The 20,142-nt window shown below is 41.6% G+C and overlaps 1 protein-coding gene across 1 annotated transcript in view; it reads left to right on the forward strand.

The window, feature by feature from the left end:
• The window catches only part of LOC107596897 (fibrinogen C domain-containing protein 1-like), a 123,395-nt gene that overhangs the window by 88,790 nt on the left and 14,463 nt on the right, over nt 1-20,142 (forward strand). Inside the window, exon 5 of the mRNA XM_016287756.1 lies at nt 18,440-18,536. Coding sequence (XP_016143242.1) covers nt 18,440-18,536 — 97 coding nt within the window. The remainder of the gene's footprint in view (nt 1-18,439; nt 18,537-20,142) is intronic.

Here is a 20,142-nt window from a genome sequence, read left to right on the forward strand (position 1 = left end):
CCCCCAAAAAAAAAGAGAATATCGTGGGGAGAATATCGTCTTTAGAGGCCCTCCGTATGCCTAACTCGGGAACTGTGGCCCTCCCTGGACTTGACTTGGGGACTGGAACCTTCTCTGGGCTAAACTCTGGGACTGGAGCCCTCCGTGGGCTAAACTCAGGAACAGGATCCCTCTTTTGGCTAAACTCAGGGGCTGGAGCTGACACTGTAGTGAGCTCTGGGGCGCGATTAGACACTGAAGCAAGCTCTGGGGCTCGAGCCGACACTGGAGTGAGCTCTGGGGCTTGAGCCGACACTGGAGCGAGCTCTGGGGCTGGAGCCGACTCTGGAGTGAGCTCTGGGGCTGGAGCCGACACTGGAGCAAGCACTGGGGGGCGCACTCGTGTGAGGAAGAGGGCCCTGAGATGTCCATTTCTCCTATTCCTCCTCTTCTGATTACAGGTGAATAGGGCGACCGGCGGGCTTGGGTCAGCGGCGGCCGGCGGGCTTGACTGAGGAACGGCCGGCGTGCTTGAGCGAGCTATGGCCGGCAGGCTGGAGAGTGCCGCAGCCGGCTGACTTGACTCGGGAATGGCTGGCGGGCTTGACTTGGGAATGGCTGGCGGACTTGAGAATACTGCGTGTGGGCTTGACGGTGGGCTGGTTCTGGATCGGGGCCAGATGCTCTCCAGACACTGGAGGATCCCTTTCCTCCAGCTTAGTTCTGTGGTGTCTGGAAGGTCCACGGGGCAATGGTAATTAGCTCCGAGCCAGAACAATGAGTTGATGGTAGCGTCATCCAACGCTGTCGCTGCGGCGAGCCCGCAGAATTCCCAAGTGCAGCTAAGGCAGAGTAACGAGCAGCAATTTCCATGATCGCGGGGGAGAAAAACAAGAAAAAAAAACTTTCAAAAACCAGAAACAAAACGGGGAGAAAGGGCGCCGCTTACTTTCTGTTTGCGGTCGGGTCTTCCGAGCCCGCAGAATTCCCAAGTGTACTCCACAAAGGGAAGATCTCTGCGGGCTAAGGCAGAGTAACGAGCAGCAATTTCCATGATCGCGGGGGAGAAAAACAAGAAAAAAAAACTTTCAAAAACCAGAAACAAAACGGGGAGAAAGGGCGCCGCTTACTTTCTGTTTGCGGTCGGGTCTTCTGTCACGGTTGCCCAGCTAAGGCAGAGTAACGAGCAGCAATTTCCATGATCGCGGGGGAGAAAAACAAGAAAAAAAAACTTTCAAAAACCAGAAACAAAACGGGGAGAAAGGGCGCCGCTTACTTTCTGTTTGCGGTCGGGTCTTCTGTCACGGTTGCCTACAGGAGGAGCAAGGAATGAGGAGACATGGAGTACATTAACAAGGAGATTTTAATGAACTTCAGAAGGGGAGACACACGGCAGGCAGGAACACAACATGTAGCACAACATCAACGTTTAAGACCCGACCGAGACAGACTGAACAGACTAGAACTTAATCACACAGGGGAACGAGGATAATTAACTAAACACAGCTGGGAACCAAACACGGAACAGGGTCTGACACAGAGTGAGTTTTTTTTAGGGCGACCATTATTTTAGAATGTTTCTCCTTACTGTTTCCATGGCGACGCGTCGTGCTTGTCAAGTGACACACCGCGGCCACAATAACACTGTATGACAGATGGATCGCTTTTATTTAGTTTTACCTTTTTCATTCAAAATATTCACAAACTTCCTTACCATGTCATGAACAATCTGATATTCCGATTCACAAATATGTGTCAATGAGTGTGTTTTGTCTTTTAAAAACCTTTCTAAATTATCTTGATCTTGATCTATACCGTGAGATGGGCGCCGCCATGTTTATTCGCGCTGCAGTTCAGAGAGTCCTGTCAGTCAGATTTACTGCACTTAAATTAATCAATTTCTCCCTAAATACATGCAAGTAAGTGGCTGGTGAACTGGGAGAAGAATAGAGTGAACTTTATAGTTGCTTACATTATGTGTATCTGATAAGAATAAAACACATCGGCAAATACAATTTGAATGGATTGTTATTGCTGCTTCCATAGACATCTGTGTGTATTTTACAAACTCTAAATGTATTGTTTTACTAGTACTTATGTGTATTTAAATGTCTGAAACCTAAAATAAGCATTATGGGGTTAAAACCACTTAGTTTTTATTATATGACAAGTGCAGAGCGAGTTTGTCTCTGGCTCAGCGCCAGCCAACGCAGGGAATCACAGTTTGAATTTGGCAGTTATGTGATATCACCGAACGTTCTAAATCCCATATGTGGGACCGTACTCCCAGGGGCACGGACATAAGAATTCCATGTTTGGGACCGTACCGCTCAAAAGGTTAAGGCTTTGACAGATGAAAGAATAGAAGTGTCATTCAAGAAAGATGTTTTACATATTTTCTTTTGACTTGATCATGCATTACAGGCTCATTCTGTGTGGCTGTTTCGTTCTCCCTCTGTTACCATTTCTCTCACACGTGCAAGCACACATCTATGCATTCATGCATGCACAAAAACCACACAAGCTCACGCACATTATCACCTGTGGTGGCGATATTCTGTATTCCGTTCCTGACCCGCACTCTGCCCTGAGATAATGTATTCCACTATTATTATTTTATCTGCTAAAAGGAGTGGACTAAAAATGAGCACTCTATAAATCATTTATGGGAGCAGATCTATTAGAGTGCTACGTGATCCGGCATTATCAAATGGTGCTTTTATCAAAAGTACCCACAACTCCTCTCTGAAATATTAAAAAAGCACTAAGACCTGAAATGTAAAAGTTTTAGATTGAAACTCAATATGTGGACTCACTGGGTGGGGAGGGGGCAACTTGTTCTTCTTCTCTTTCTGGAAAAAAATGGTTTCCAATGACTGTTTCTTATTGCTCATTCGTGTTTCATAGCTCGGTTGTACATTTCCAAATGTGTGTTTTTCTTTGCAGGGTGAGGCTGTGCCACGGGTTTGTAGCTGTGATTGGATAAAGTAAGCCTCTATTTTGGTAACATGCTATGCGGTGTAGGATTTATGTTATGCAATTAGGTTTTGAGATGAAAGGATGGGTTAGAATTCTAGACACAGAGAAATTGAGACATATGGACATAGAAAATAAAGCATAGCAGGAGAGAATTGTCAGACCATTGATTTATTGTATTATTTTTAACTGAAAAAGATTGTGCAGATTTGACCTTTTGGAAATGACCATCTTTAATGGTAGATAAGTGTACTGTATATGTGTGGTGTAAGCTGTTAAATGAAACATTTTGTCCTGTTTGGGAGTACACACATAAAAACACCTCTCCAAGAAATGGAATCAAGCATAACATTTTACAATAATAATACAATATATAAATATTAGGGGATGTATTAAGCACCATGAACAAACAATGAACAGTGGTGTTTTTACTTTTTTTAATGTATAGCAAGTTTAAATGTTGTAACATTTTTAAATATGTGTCCCTGAACCACAAAACCAGTCTTAAGTCGCTGGGGTAGTTATACCCAACAATACATTTGTAGCGTCTGCGTAGGATCATGCATGAGCGTTGGACTGTTTATGGCTTAAGAGACCCCTTTTAGCCTTTTGACATTTGCATCTCTTGGTATCAATGTTACCTGTTTTTCATTCCTCGGACAATGACGTACAGTATGTGATTGTGAAACGCATCATATGACTCGTACGATATTTTGGGTTAAAACTACGGAAATTCCAGCCCTGCCATAAAACATGCAAATGAGCCATAAACAAGAGACAAAGAAAGTTTCTCCCGCTCAAAATCCATGCCTCTCATTGGCCAGTCCACACAGAATAGGAATTCTCAAAAGCGATTAGCCCGGAATAAACTTTGCTCAGAAACTCTTTCTTCGTTTGAGACAACACCTTTCAAGACTCTCAAGATCTTCCTCTTGAGTTTTATTTCCCGGCAGTTTTTATCTTCAAGTAACGTTGGTCGCTGTGGACTTTTCCTTCTTCAGAAGAACCAGAAGTAAAAACTTCCAGCTGACTCCTCACGAACTCATCAAAAGACCTCCGTTATCTACCGCATCCGGACTCTTCTTCAGCAATCGAAACCAATGCAAGTAACCGCTTGAAATTATCTAGATGCGTGTTTAAGTTTCAGTCCCTTTTAAGGTGATTTTTGGATTCTCTGATGATTTTCAAAGGTTGTGGTTAAGTGATGTGAAATACTGCCATTCTTTTTCTATTCTCTCTCTTTTCCTTACTTTGTTTCATTCTGTGTATATATGTTTTAGTTAGTTATATGTTAGATATAGTTTCATTTATTAAATCCCTTATATTCACAACGGATTGTCTGTTTGCTGCTCACAGTTGGAAGTCAATGAATGTTTGAACCCTTGCTACATTTGCTAAATTAATGCGAGCACTTGACAAAGAAGGACAGTTTATTGTTGCGTGGCCAGAAAAATAAACATTCCTTGAATTGATGAATGATTATATTATCTGCTCGGTGGACAGACAGATCAAATAATTGTAATATTGATTCTGCTGCAGTTAATTCGAAGATATAATCTAAATATTTATTATGAATCATAACCAGTTATAATTCGTCATAAATATTCCCCTTTTTAGAGCTAATAAATAATAAAAAACACATTACAATTATTTGTGATCAGTACCACTGCAGACCTCTGGTTGAAGACCGAGGCCACACCCAAGCTGAAAGCCTTGGACGCCGCCATACTCCTGGTCGAGTGCGCTCCGACCCCCATAGATGACAGGAGGCCAGAGGACTTGTAGGCTAGTGAGATGGCTTCGACCACCCACCTACTCATAGTCTGCTTGGTCGCCGGAAATCCCTTCTTTGGCGGACCAAAATAAACAAAAAGCTGATCTGCCTTACACCACGGGGCAACTCTGTGTGCGTAAGCGTCCAGTGCTCGAACTGGACAGAGCAGATTAAGCCTTTCTTGGCCTACTTCCTGGTACGGAGGAGGACAGAATGCCTTAAGTACGGTAAAGGAATGCCCTAACCATGCCTGGAGCAAATTCCAGGCACGAAACAGAAAGTGCCTGAAGATCCCCAATCCTTTTTAGTGAGGAAATAGCGAAGAGAAAGATGGTCTTGAGCCTGAGCAACTTGACCGAAACTTCTTCTATGGGTTCAAAGGGGGCATTGCATAGGCAGCTTGCCCAACCCTGCACTGGCCCTTTATGGGCCCACTTAGGGCTAGCCTAAGGGCCCCCAGTGGGCTGCCAGCACAGGACCTCTGAGATTTTTCTCATTGGCAAAACGTTTGCCCCTTAGTGCTGGACCTGCACGTGCAGCCCACACTTAGCCCACACTACTAATCTACAACAGGGGTGCCCAACATGGTCCTGATCAAACACAACTGAACCAACTAATTAGGATCTGAAGGAGCACTTGATAATTACAAACAGGTTTGTTTAATCAGGGTTGGAACTGAACTCTGTAGGAAGGTAGATCTCAGGAACAGGATGCACCCCTGATCTATAACAATACATCCGTTCCATTTTTAAATACTTTCAGCTACTATAAATTAAGTATTTGGGAAAAACAGTTATTACACTCCTGAAATGGATGCAGTCACCACATAACTAATGTCTATATTGTCAAAAATGTACAGTAGTCAAAAGGGATTTCAAATCAATAGATTTATTAAATAAATCTGTCTAAATGTGTCTTGGGGAGGGGAGGTATCCAAAGCACATCAACTTGTCACTGGGGTTCCTCAGGGATCAGTTCTTGGACCCCTCCTCTTCTCCATATACACAACATCACTGGGTCCCATCATACAGGCACATGGCTTCTCCTACCATTGCTATGCTGATGACACACAGCTCTATCTCTCGTTTCAACCAGATGATCCAACGGTAGCTGCACGGATCTCAGGCTGCCTGGCAGACATCTCGGCATGGATGAAAGAATATCACTTACAGCTCAACCTGGCAAAGACTGAGCTTCTTGTCTTCCCTGCCACTCCAACTCTACAGTATGATTTTTCCATCCAGCTAGGTTCTTCTACAATTACCCCATCAACTTCGGTCAGAAATCTTGGTGTAACTTTTGATAACCAGTTGACCTTCAAAGACCACATTGCAAAGACCGCTCGATCTTGCAGGTTTGCATTGCACAACATCAGAAAGATCAGGTCCTTTCTAACGGAGCATGCTGCACAACTTCTTGTCCAGGCCCTTGTCATCTCTAGGCTGGACTACTGCAATGCTCTTCTGGCTGGACTCCCATCAAGCACAATCAAACCTCTACAAATGACTCAGAATGCAGCGGCACGACTGGTCTTCAACGAGCCCAAAAGAGCCCATGTTACACCTCTCTTTATCTCCTTGCACTGGCTACCGGTTGCGGCCCGAATCAAGTTCAAGACATTGATGCTTGCATATAGAACAGCCACAGGCTCAGCACCCGCCTACTTCCACTCACTACTACGAATTTACATCCCCTTCAGAAGTCTGAGATCCGCTAGTGAGCGACGCCTCGTGGTACCATCACAGAGAGGCTCAAAATCACTTTCCAGAACATTGTCGTTCACCACTCCTGGCTGGTGGAATGATTTTTCCACCCCTATCCGGAATGCTGAATCCCTGACAATTTTCAAGCGACAGCTGAAAACTCATCTCTTTCGAAGCTACTTGACTTCATCATAAAAAATAAAATAAAAAAACCTTCAGGAACTCAGCTCGAGTTCCTGAAGGGGAACTTAATTTTTAATTAGTAATATGCATTGCTAAGAACTTCATTTGGACAGCTTTAAAGGCGATTTTCTCAATATTTAGATTTTTTTGCACCCTCAGATTCCAGATTTTCAAATAGTTGTATCTCTGCCAAATATTGTCCTATCCTTACAAATTAACTCTTATGAATAGTTTTGTGGTCCAGGGTCACATATAGCCTACCTTTTTATTTTTAATTATTAACTGTTTATGTTAACTATTATTATTATTGTTGTTATTATTAATTATTATTAATTTACAGCATTTATTAATCTTAGTATGTGTATAAATTAACATTGGGATTAATTAATAATGTAAACGATGTTTCATGTTAACTATAAAACAGTTAACTCTAATTTATAAATATAGCCTACTATTTTCCAGTCATAGTCTAGTTAGTTCATAATGCATAATTTAAGGTTAACTACTACAATTTTTACTGTTAATATATACAAATGTATTTGTATATGTAGAAATGACCTTTAATCAAGGTCACTTTAATTATTGCATTAACTAATGTTAATGTATGCAACCTTATGGTAAAGTGTTACTGAATCAGGCTCCGGTACACTACCTCTCTCACACACACATGTTCTCTATTTTGCTGTGAAATATCCATGGTAATGATGGCCAATAACAGTCTCTAAATCTTCAGATTAAACATCAAACATGATTCTGTCTCTCCCAATTGATCACTCCATACTAATCCAGTAATTCCCCTGTCCAGAGCAGGAAAAGAAAGATGGTTAAGGAGAACAGAGGGAGAGAGATAAACATAAGAATTGACAACAGAGAATGGTAACAAGGAAAAAGGAGTAAGCAGGCTGAGAACAAAAGAGTGGCTTTAAAGACCCAGCTTCATAAGTGTGCTGAAACAGCATATGTTCCCATCCCTGCTGGCTGCGTTCTCACACCTCCCTGTGAATGTGATCGTGTCAGAGAAACATTAAGCTGTATCTCTACAGCCATCATTTTCTTGCCGCATTCATTTATTCTCCTTTTGTATCCGTCTGAATCTATCTCTCTCTTGCCATGATAGCATGAGTCGTTAGAGGCGATGACTGCTGCCATCCTGATTAAAACCTGACATCTGTTTTGAGTGTCTTGTAGGCATGGGATCTTGCCCTTGTGATGCAGTCAGCCTCACTGCCAAGCAGTTAACACTGATCATGGCGTAGTGTGGAAAACCGGAAAGCTGGTTTAAGCTTATCCGCTCATGTTTTGGTGTGTTGAGGTCTCCACACACTTATAGTGATGTAGGGGATAATGTACAGTCAGGTGTGATCATCTGGAAATAAGCCCCGGCAGGGAGATCAGGGGGATTATTTCGTTATAATGGTCATCTAATTACAAACCAGGGGCATCATCCACCGTCCTGGCTCCCTCTGTGGCATTTTTAAACCTATTTATCTTTCCATTTTAATTCTGCCTCTTCACATTCAAATTTAAATTGCAATTTTCCATTATCTATGCTGCCTCAGTTCAAATGTAAGTCAAATTCAGGAACTGAATTAAAAGGCATACTTATTTCACAACCCTGTTAGTCACATTAAGCGATTGATTGATTGATTGATTAATTGATTGATTGATTGATTGATTGATTGATTGATTGATTGATTGATTGATTGACTACGAAGCCCTGCACTTGACATGCATAGGGGAAAAATAGACAATGTGGCTACAATTTAAAAAAATGAGTACCCATGACTTAACTATTTCTCTCTTTTTAGGTTAATAATGGCCATGTTGTACTAATTTGTGGAGTTGTATATGATTTGACATCATTATAATAGGACGAGGGAATGAATTAGTACAACATAGCTACAGTTTGAAAAATTTAGGGAACAAATTGTGGCCTCAAATTAATACATTGTGGGAAGAAATTCTTAATTTGTGGCCATGATATCTATTTTATTACTTGTGTTTTTTGTTTTACATGGCTTGTTTCTTGTTCTCATTTCATGTGTGGTGCTTTGAACTTGACAGATCACTGTGCATTTTCAATTTTGATGGGCATGACACTACAAGCATACATTTTAAAAGTATTTTCTGGTTGTCAAATATTTTTAGCAACCTTTTTCCCCCCAAATGCCACTTGGAGTGATATTTCTATCTAATGCAATAAATAAGTGTAGCATAAGTGTCCAAATGCTTTTTGGGGCCAATGTAGGTCAATTTCATGGCTGCTTCTGTTGTAGTCAGTGTAGGATTAAACCAGTCAAATGCAGTGGGAGCTTAAGCAGATGTCTGTTAAGTTCCTTCAGCTGACACTATCCTGGCAGTTAAATGCACACAAAGCTGTTTTTGGAGACACATGAATTGACTGTCTCATTGACAGATTGACAAACACACTGATCTCTTATTGACCACTAGCCATCCAAGACCTGAGAGAGGAACATCTCTCAGGAACAATCTTGCTCATTGTGCAAGTGAACGGCAACAGAGATATCTTGTGTTTCTCTGCTGTCACCCAAGGGTTCTTTGTCACTTGTTTAAGTACTCTGCAGTGAAGCTTTGTAAGGCTCCATTTCCTAGGGAGAGAAGCAGCAGTGCTGAATATGTTTTATCTGTAATCTTTCTGGCGGTAGGCTGATGAAGGCCAAAGTCTGTAGAAATCAGTTTGTAATCCAATGTTAGAGACATCGATAAATCAAAATGCCTTGTGCTGTCTTTTGACTAGCCATTTGCTCTTGAACTTGAGGTAAAATCTACACACACATTTTCAGGAGGGCATTATGATAAGATTCACTAAACTTTAAAATAAATAAATTTTTCCAAAAAAAAAAGAAATGTATCTTAGAGTGGCCCAAAAATACTGAAAGTCTGAATGTCACTGCATTAGATTAAATATGAAATCAAGTGGCATTTGCTAAACAAATTATGTCAGAATAATGTTTTTCTGAGTCATTTTTTAAATGATTTATAACCTACTAATCTCAAGCTGATTTTTAAAATTCACACAGGTCTTCTAGAAGAGTAGAGATAGGTAACCGTCTCAGGTTACGTATGTAACCATGGTTCCTTGAGAGAACGAGACGCTGCGTCGAAGGACGCTTCTGAACCTCGTGTGTAATCAGCCCAATAGATGGGCGAGACGTCATGGGCAGGAAGCTATAAAAGCACGTGTGGTGAGACCAGCGTCAGCTTCTAGGAGTGAAGCAAGCGCTGGCAGAGATGCCGAAAGTATGGCCCCGAGACGCAGCGTCTCATTCCCTCGAGGAACCATGGTTACATACGTAACCTGAGATGTTCCTCTTCAGGAACTCAAGCTGCGTCAGAGGACGCTTCGGGAACGAGAATGCCCACGCCGCCAGACTTTCAAATCTCGCCTAGTGTGGAAGCGTGCACAGCTAAGGCGCGAGAACAGAGGAGCCAGGAGTGGCTCGCATGTCTAGGCCATAGAACCTGACGAAGGTTAGGGGCGTGGACCATCCCTCAGCGTCGCAGATGTCCTGCATCGAGACACCTGCCAAGAAGGCCTTAGAGGCTGCCACACTTCTGGTAGAGTGAGCCTTGACCCCAAGAGGTGAAGGGAGATCAGAGGACTCATAGGCAATAGAACTGGCATCTACTATGGGTCTGTTTTGTAGCTGGAAGACCTCTCTTAGGGGAACCATAGCATACGAGCAGTTGGTCCGCCCTTCTCCACAGGGCAGCTCTGTGGACGTATGCGTCCAGTGCTCGCACTGGACATATACAGTTAAGCTTCTGCTGGTCTGGATCCCCGAAGGGACGAGGACTGAGGGCCTGGAGCACAACAGGTCGTGGTGTAGAGGAGGGGACCTTAGGAACATACCCCGCTCGAGGGTACAGAAACACTTTGGCCAGACCGGGCACAAAGTCAAGATAAGAAGGGACCACTGAAAGGGCCTGCAGATCCCCAACTCTCTTGAGAGAAGATATCGCCAGAAGGAAGGTAGTCTTGATAGTAAGGTGGCGATCAGAGATCTCCTCGATAGGCTCAAAGGGAGGCCTACAGAGAGCTTCTAGCACCACAGCCAGATCCCACGTGGGGACACGAGATCGTACCGGAGGCCTCAGCCTCAGCGCACCGCGGAGGAAACGTGTAACTAGGGGGTGTCTGCCCACTGACTGGTCACCAAGAGGGGCGTGGTAGGCCGCAATAGCCGCCACGTAGACCTTCAGGGTGGAGTGGGTCAACCCTACAGAGAAATGGGCCTGCAAGAACTCCAGCACTGTACCAACCGGGCAGTTAACTGGGTCGAGCTGGCGGTCTCCGCACCCAGAAGTGAAAAGTTTCCACTTCAAGGCGTACAGTTTCCTCGTTGAGGAGCTCTGGATTGGAGGATGGTCTCAACAACCTCGGTTGAGAGACCGGAAGCTATGAGTTGTGCCCCCTCAGGGACCACACCGGCAACTTCCACAGCTCCGGGCGGGGGTGGATGATCGTACCCCCGCCTGTGACAGAAGATCTCTCCTGACGGGAATCTCCCCTGGAGTGCCGTCGAGGAGAGAAATCAGGAGCTGTGGAGCTGGATGACTCAGAGAGAACCAGAGGGGACAGTGCGATATCATCTGAGTCGCAAACAGGTCCACCTGGGCCTGGCCAAAAACTCTCCATATCTGCTCCACCACCATGGGGTGAAGAATCCACTCCCCGGGCCTCGGCCCCTGCCTCAACAGGATGTCTGCTCCAAAATTGAGATGCCCAGGCATGTAAACTGCTCTCAGCGAGAGAAGTTTGCCCTGGGACCACACAAGGATCTGGTACACTAGTTTGTACAAACGGCGTGAGCGCAGACCTCCCTGGTGGTTGATGTAAGAGAACACCGCTGTGTTGTCGGTGCGCACCAGCACATGGTGACCTCTTAGGTCTGGGAGGAAGTGTCTTAGTGCACGAAGCACAGCCAGCATCTTCAGGCAGTTTATATGCCATGTCAGATGGCGACCACTCCACAGACCGCGGGCAGGGTGGCCACTCATGACCGCACCCTGACCGGTGAGGGATGCGTCCGTCCAGGGGACGACCGTACTAGCTGCTCTAGAGACCTCCGTAGAGGTAGCGAGCCTCTTAGTACCGCTATGTTTCCGGGCGGTAACTGAGAGAAGCGCTCGCCAGAGACCGCTGCGCCCTGGAACACCGGCAGGGTTGGCAGATCGATCTCCTGAGGGCACTGAGGAGAGACGGGCACCGTGTAATGCGGTGTACACCGTTCTTCCCCAGAGGGAGCTGGCCTTAGGAGTCAGGACGTTTACGATGAAGACTATCCAGCGAGAATGACGGTCCGCAGAACCGCCTTCCACTAGAAGCCTTCGGCCTGGGAGCGCCACTCTGACTCTAGACTCTGCGGAGTACAAGAAGTGAGGCCCCCAGAATGAAGGGCCGGAACACGGTAGGTTGGGACTGCTCCGCCCAACATTCCCTCCACCGGATCCATATGCGAAACCCACGAGCACAGCCGCCGCTCCTCCTCTGCAAAAACGGGGCCGGCACCGCGAGGAACGCTAGTGAAGGCTCTCTCCTCAAAGAGAGCCCTCTGTGAGCGAAGCAAGGCAGTAATAAACGCTACCAAAACAGGCCATCAGCTTCTTTTTTTTTTTTTTTGAGAGTGTGCTTGCTCCCAGGAAGACAGTAAAAAAACTGTGTGTATACCCACCCATAAAGTAACGCGGGCAGGGAGGAACACACAGCCTGCCCTTGCCTTAGGTGTCTGGTTTTGTCTTGTTTTTAGATTCGTGACAGACAACACTAAATAAGACTCACAAACAGATATCAGACAGACACACACAGAGCGCTTGCTGAATGACAAAAAGCTGACGCTAGTCTCACCGCACGTGCTTTTATAGCTTCCTGGTGATTACGTCACCCGCCTGTGACGTCTCATTATCGTCTGATCACACACGAGGTTCAGAGCCAGTCACGCTGAAGGGCGTTCCCGAAGCATCCTCCGAAGCATCCTCCGACACAGCTCGAGTTCCTGAAGAGGAACTGTTCATCACATTGAGAATGATTTATTTACGTTTGGGGATCAGAAAGTGCCCCTATATATTTTGTATTAAATTTGAACCATGTATCTACAGGTTTAACCACTTAACCTAACATACAAGTCTAAGTTATAAATAATGTTTTTTATTGATTTTGTTATTTTGTTTTGAAATCCTGTTGTTTTAGGAATACAGGATTTACAAGTGAATGCAATATGTAAGCTGGATTCTCACAATTCAAGTGAGACTGATTACTGGTCTACAATAACTGTGAAGATAAGTAACATCGACAGATGGAAGTGTGAGGAATTCAAGATGAACGAATAGTTCAAACTGATAAAAAGTGACTTCATTTTCCTCCCTCTTACTGACAGCCCAGTAAGAACAGAGCCCATATTTCAATTATTTTTATTAAAGATGAGTGAATCTCTAGGTTAAATGTAAGACCAGGAACATTATCGAAAGTTCAGTTTTATTGGACACAGCTATTAATGAAAACTAAATAATAATTCACCTTTTTTTAATCACACAAATTATAATTGTATGGGTCTTCTGGATATTTAATGAATGGATTAAAGTCAAAACTTTAATAATGCAGACTTCATTTTTCATTTTTATTCTCTGAGGAATGTAAAAGCCATAACCCAAGTGACATCAAATGTCAAGTAGCACTTCAGGAACTGACTTGCTATAAGCAAACACAACAGAGCCCTCCTTGAGCGAGGACAAATCATTTTTGCTTTTTTATCATGTGCAAGAAAATTATATTGATTTCAGAAAGGCTCTGTACTAAAGAACCACACGGAGCAGACACCACCACAGCAATGCCCTCAGCTGCTATAATCCTTCGGTGAGGACTTTAATTAAAAGAGAATTTTTAATTAGTCTGGTCGGCAGCGACTGACATTTTGGGTGCAGCTTGTCGTTTGCGTTGAAATGGCACAGTCATGACACAAAGACCACAGGGCAAGATTCACAGATCACTGCACTGTAAGGGTTTCGGATCAATTACTGTAAACACCGGGTGTCAAGAGGCTAATATTATATGAGGTGACAGCAAGTCTTTTAATTGTGTGAATGACATGAAACAGCTCATTGAGGAATCCTGTGACTTTTTTCCCACCTTAATAATAGATGGAGACTACAAACTAACATTTTCCTCATATGTGTAGAGTGAATTATTATTAATAGCTGTGCGTGAAATTACATTCATGTTTATTGTCCTACATTTACAGGACCCACTCATCTCTAATAACATAATTTTAAATAAGTTTGTGCATATTACTGTTAATACAAATCTTTCAAGCTCCAAAAAGGATCAAATGTAATTCATATGACCCAACTGGTGCATTCTTCATGAAGAACAGAATGAAATTTACATTGACTACATCAAATATGGCAACACAAACATCAAAGTAATGGCAAACATCTTTTCTCACTTCACATGATTAAGCATGGTGACATTTGAGGTTTATGTAGCCATATTTTTTATCATAAGTTTATGTATCTGTGCATTGGTCATTGTTTAATTTTAAATTAAGAGTGAATTACATTTCAACTGTTCATATTCAAAGTGATTGTGCCTTTTGGAATTAATTTTAAATTTATATCTTTTTTTTTTTTGGAGCTTGAAAGTTTAGATTTCTTTTGATTTTTCAGGATAGACAAAAACAACTGAAACTTTTTTTTTTTTTTTTAGTTCCACAAAGTTTTTTTATCTATCCCTTTAAAAATAAGGCAAACTAACTACAAACATTTTAAGTAAAGGTTTAACATTACGAATAAAAGCTGTTGTTTTTTTACCTGCATTTGTTGGAGAGATATTGCTTCATTCCTGAAAGTTGTTAGGTGACAGGGACAGTGAGAAAGGGGTCGACCGATTCTGATTTCACCTTTAATACTCCCTCTCTCGCTCTGTCTGATTCTGTGCCTCTGCTGACACTGTTGTTAGACAGTGATGGTCGATGCCCCTTTGACCTTCACTACTTGCCTGCCTTAAATATGTGGAAAAAAAGCAAGATAAAACCCAGGCATGATTGTATGTGTGTGTGGATGCATGTGTAATTTCAACCTTGACAGTGGTGTCTGCCTCAGTTCTGTGCAGGCAGGGTTGATCTCCCAGGAGCCTCTAGGGCAGCTACAGGGTGGGAGTGATGCGGGAGAGAGCAAAACCTGTAAGATAACTGACAGCTGTCATCCTGTACTGGATTGACCCCTTTCCCTCCCCGTCTCACTTCTCTTCCGAATTTCAACAGAAAACAAAGTCCACCTGCTTATGAATTCAACTGATCATACATTTTACTATGATAGGTGAAATATAATGTGTTAGACGCAATGTGTTTTCCATAAACAGACATACAGTGATGTGGTTGCCATTTGCATCCATATTTGGTAATCCCGGAGGGATTACAGATAACGCAGAAGAACAAACACAGACCCCTGAGTGTTGTTTCTGATTACCATATTGCACTGAATGCCCTTCTGTGCCATAAAAAAACACACATAAAATCTCACACAGCCACAACCAAAGCCAGTGTCAGCGATTTTGTCAGACTCATTATGGGTTGGCACATTTTGAACATTTTATTCTGTGCACATCCACTACTGCGCTTTATTAAGACGCGTTGTCTTTAAAGTCCTTCTTGCTTAAAGTTGAACTCTAATTCAGCTGTCCTCCTTCTTTGCTTGTTGTATACTGGCAAAATGAACTTCACTGTAAACATGTTTTTATCCTTCAACAACCTGGATTGCTTTTTTCTAATATAAGATGTCGATCCGACATTTCAAGTTGCTGTTTTTAGTTTTCTTCATGATTTTTACACAAATACACAAAAGTTCATGCAGTTCAAGTGCTCCTGTCATTTAAGGCAAAAGGGAGACAGGCCTGTTACTGAGTCATTCTGACATTCCTGTTATTTTTTTAATTAACTTTTTATTCAAAGTGACACAATCTGGTTATATAGATTTTAAAAAAAAAATAGAAGTGAACTCAAATTTTTGCATGGCTCTGTACAGTATATGACTGTGTCTATACACAAATAGATTACGAGCTCTGTAAGTTCTACTCTTTTGTGTCAGTCTTGACTAGCTCAAGATATCATACTTCAAGAAATCATACTCCATTAAATGATATTATCCTTCAGATCACAATGCTGATCTCTTCCATCATTATGTTTGTTCAGGTCTTATATCAGTCTCTGCTGAGAGAGTTTAGTCATTCACACTTATCATGGAGTTACTCTGAGCAAGAGCCCTGAAATCATACAATAGGCCTACTTCATTCAAAAGCACATGAACTCACACACATACATCATAAACCCTATTCGGACGGTAATTGTTTCTCATGTGGACATATGTAAAAATAAATTGCATGGCACCTCAGTGATAAAACTCATGGATTCGAATGGTGATTTATTCACAGTGGAGAAGCAAGTTCTGTGATCCTTCAAACCCGAGAATGCACTGCTCATGTTGCCAGTCGCATGATTGTCTGCTGTTAATAAATATCATATGCTTGGAATAATAAGAATAGATTCATATTTAATAATATCAGATTTATTATTTGATTATTTAAATCTCCTGCTTAAAAATAGGGGAAAATAGATGCACTATAGTTGAAATGGTTTTCTGTCTTGCATTTTATCTCTCAAAATTATGAATGTCATTAAAAATGTGGAGAATAGCAGAAATAAGTGTATGCAAATTCTTATTTACATAAGGTAAACATAAAGCTGCTTGGTTTATATTTTTTGTGTATGTAATTGTAGGCCTATATAATACATATTTTAAAATTGTATTGCATGCCTGTAGCTGCCATAATAATGACTCATTTCAAATGTTTATGTGCTTTTCTTCTCATTCTTTTTTGTTCTTAACAGCTCCCACTCGCTGTGGGAGAGCAGTTCTGAAATATTGTTCTTGTAAATACTTTCCAGCATTTCAGTTTTTGTTTTTCAGTAATAAATATGCATTAAAATTACAGTGAAGTGCAACAGTTACCCTACCATGTTCATCAGTGGTCAAAAAGCATTTAAATACTACGCGTTGTCTTTAAAGTCCTTCTTGCTTAAAGTTGAACTCTAATTCAGCTGTCCTCCTTCTTTGCTTGTTGTATACTGGCAAAATGAACTTCACTGTAAACATGTTTTTATCCTTCAACAACCTGGATTGCTTTTTTCTAATATAAGATGTCGATCCGACATTTCAAGTTGCTGTTTTTAGTTTTCTTCATGATTTTTACACAAATACACAAAAGTTCATGCAGTTCAAGTGCTCCTGTCATTTAAGGCAAAAGGGAGACAGGCCTGTTACTGAGTCATTCTGACATTCCTGTTATTTTTTTTAATTAACTTTTTATTCAAAGTGACACAATCTGGTTATATAGATTTAAAAAAAAAAATAGAAGTGAACTCAAATTTTTGCATGGCTCTGTACAGTATATGACTGTGTCTATACACAAATAGATTACGAGCTCTGTAAGTTCTACTCTTTTGTGTCAGTCTTGACTAGCTCAAGATATCATACTTCAAGAAATCATACTCCATTAAATGATATTATCCTTCAGATCACAATGCTGATCTCTTCCATCATTATGTTTGTTCAGGTCTTATATCAGTCTCTGCTGAGAGAGTTTAGTCATTCACACTTATCATGGAGTTACTCTGAGCAAGAGCCCTGAAATCATACAATAGGCCTACTTCATTCAAAAGCACATGAACTCACACACATACATCATAAACCCTATTCGGACGGTAATTGTTTCTCATGTGGACATATGTAAAAATAAATTGCATGGCACCTCAGTGATAAAACTCATGGATTCGAATGGTGATTTATTCACAGTGGAGAAGCAAGTTCTGTGATCCTTCAAACCCGAGAATGCACTGCTCATGTTGCCAGTCGCATGATTGTCTGCTGTTAATAAATATCATATGCTTGGAATAATAAGAATAGATTCATATTTAATAATATCAGATTTATTATTTGATTATTTAAATCTCCTGCTTAAAAATAGGGGAAAATAGATGCACTATAGTTGAAATGGTTTTCTGTCTTGCATTTTATCTCTCAAAATTATGAATGTCATTAAAAATGTGGAGAATAGCAGAAATAAGTGTATGCAAATTCTTATTTACATAAGGTAAACATAAAGCTGCTTGGTTTATATTTTTTGTGTATGTAATTGTAGGCCTATATAATACATATTTTAAAATTGTATTGCATGCCTGTAGCTGCCATAATAATGACTCATTTCAAATGTTTATGTGCTTTTCTTCTCATTCTTTTTTGTTCTTAACAGCTCCCACTCGCTGTGGGAGAGCAGTTCTGAAATATTGTTCTTGTAAATACTTTCCAGCATTTCAGTTTTTGTTTTTCAGTAATAAATATGCATTAAAATTACAGTGAAGTGCAACAGTTACCCTACCATGTTCATCAGTGGTCAAAAAGCATTTAAATACTGAATTTTGAATTGATGTCTTGTAAACTCAGAGATGTGGATTCAGATGTCAGTTAAATTACCACATGACCTTGGTGTTTGTCAAAAAAACAGACATTCTGAATTCAGATGGCAATAAAATCACAGACTAACCCATGTAAATGCTGATAATCTCTTACGTCCCCATGAGAAACAATTACTGTGTGAATCAAGCTATACAGGTGAACACAACAGAACATTGTCCTGTTTTCAGACGTTAATTTGTTTAAGAAAAAAACTTAATATCTACTATCATGCAACCCACTAACAAGGTTTTGACACAAATTTGTGGTTAATCAATATTCTGTTTCTGCTTTTTGTCAGGTAATCCAGCGGAGGGAGGATGGGTCTGTGAACTTCTTCAGGGAGTGGGACTCCTACAGGGAAGGATTTGGCAAAATCACTGGAGAGTACTGGCTTGGTAAGTTGTGTGTTTGTGACAGAGAGGAAGCCTGTGAGCATAAACTGTGATTTTTTAAATTATCAGTGTAAAAAGCTGCCAACACCTGCGCACCCTCTCAACCACAGAGAGCCAGACAATTAGATCCTTTCCTAGTTGTTTCTACACATCTGTCAACATTTTTGTCTTGACAGACTTTGATTTTATATTTTTTTTAAATTCAGTTATATGAATTTCTTTGAATTTTTTGCATATTGCAATTATTTATTTTGTTTACTAACTCATTTCAAATTCAGGAAGTAATTTCCGAATGGTGCATCCTATAGACCTTTTAGACCAGCAGAGAGTCATACAGTCAACAGTACACATCACAGATCTGTCAGGGTTCATTTTGTTAAAACGGCTGACTGTGCATCATCCCTTAAATGCATTTATTTGTTGGTCCAACCTAGAAACTGAAAATCACTCAACTAGAGCGCTAAACATTCATCTCCACATGATCAGTGGATGTGCAGCAGCAACTCATTCCCTCTGCTTTTCTTCCACTCCATGTAGCAAGTGGGAATCAAATCAACAAGAAAGCCCAAATTGCCATGTTTACCATTTTTGCGAGCCAAAATGGCTTTTGACAGCCAAAGCGCTATAATCAAGCTCTTAACCTGCAGAGAGGTTTAAACTACAATCATTATTGTGTGTTGGTCTGCGTGAATGTTTTTGTTCCTCTGTTCGCTTAATGAGATGAGCAGTGGCGACTGGCTTGTTGTTCTCTGCTGAGATACAGAGAGAGAGAAAGAGGATGTACAGGGAATTTAAAGGACGTAACTCTCTTTCACACACACAGTGTGTGAGGTCATAAATTGGCGCAACGGATGCAGGATGACAGATGGATGTGGCATCAGTCAGGCCCATGGGAACGTGGATAAAGATACAGTTGTTTCTAATGCTGCCACCCCTCCTCTGCTGGTGTGGCCAAGAGAGGCACTTGCGCTCCAGGGCATACTTATACATGGAAATAGATTCTCATTGTGTTAAATAGATTATCATCAAAGAGGCATACAGTTTGGTTTAGTCAAGTGTGAACTTACAGACCCTGTTTCTCTGCACAAAATCTGTTAGCTGCATTGCAGATGGCAGTCATTGCAGTTTCTATAGTGTCATGTTCTGCTTATTCCCCACAGGCTGAGAGAGGGACAAGAGTAGCAAGCCATATTATAGTGTCCATAGTGGCCGTGTAAAGCTTCTCTCACTCATGGACATTGTTTACCCTTGAGATTTAGATAAAGCTTACATGTTCCTTTTAACCAGTCAAATTCCCTCATGACTCAATTTTTCTTCCTTATTGTTGACCCTCCGTGTCATTACATCCACCGAAGGCTCATGGGAGTTATGGTGATGGCAGAGGCTGCTCTTGTTGTGTGAAATAGGGCTAGTTTTATGATATACAGTGGTTGAATTTTGAAAAATAGAGCTTCCCCTTCCTTTTAAGTCTAGGGCTGCAATCTGTGCCAAAGTACAAAACAGCTTGAGCTCAAAAGTACAGGTCTACCAATATTTTAGAAGCTGACTTATATTGATTTACTGATTTATTTATTTTTTTTTTGGGGGGGGGGGGGGGGGCCGCCTGCCC

The sequence above is a fragment of the Sinocyclocheilus grahami genome, unplaced genomic scaffold, assembly GCF_001515645.1.
Source record: "Sinocyclocheilus grahami isolate Dianchi unplaced genomic scaffold, SAMN03320097.WGS_v1.1 scaffold12.1, whole genome shotgun sequence".
Classification (NCBI taxonomy): Eukaryota; Metazoa; Chordata; class Actinopteri; order Cypriniformes; family Cyprinidae; genus Sinocyclocheilus; species Sinocyclocheilus grahami.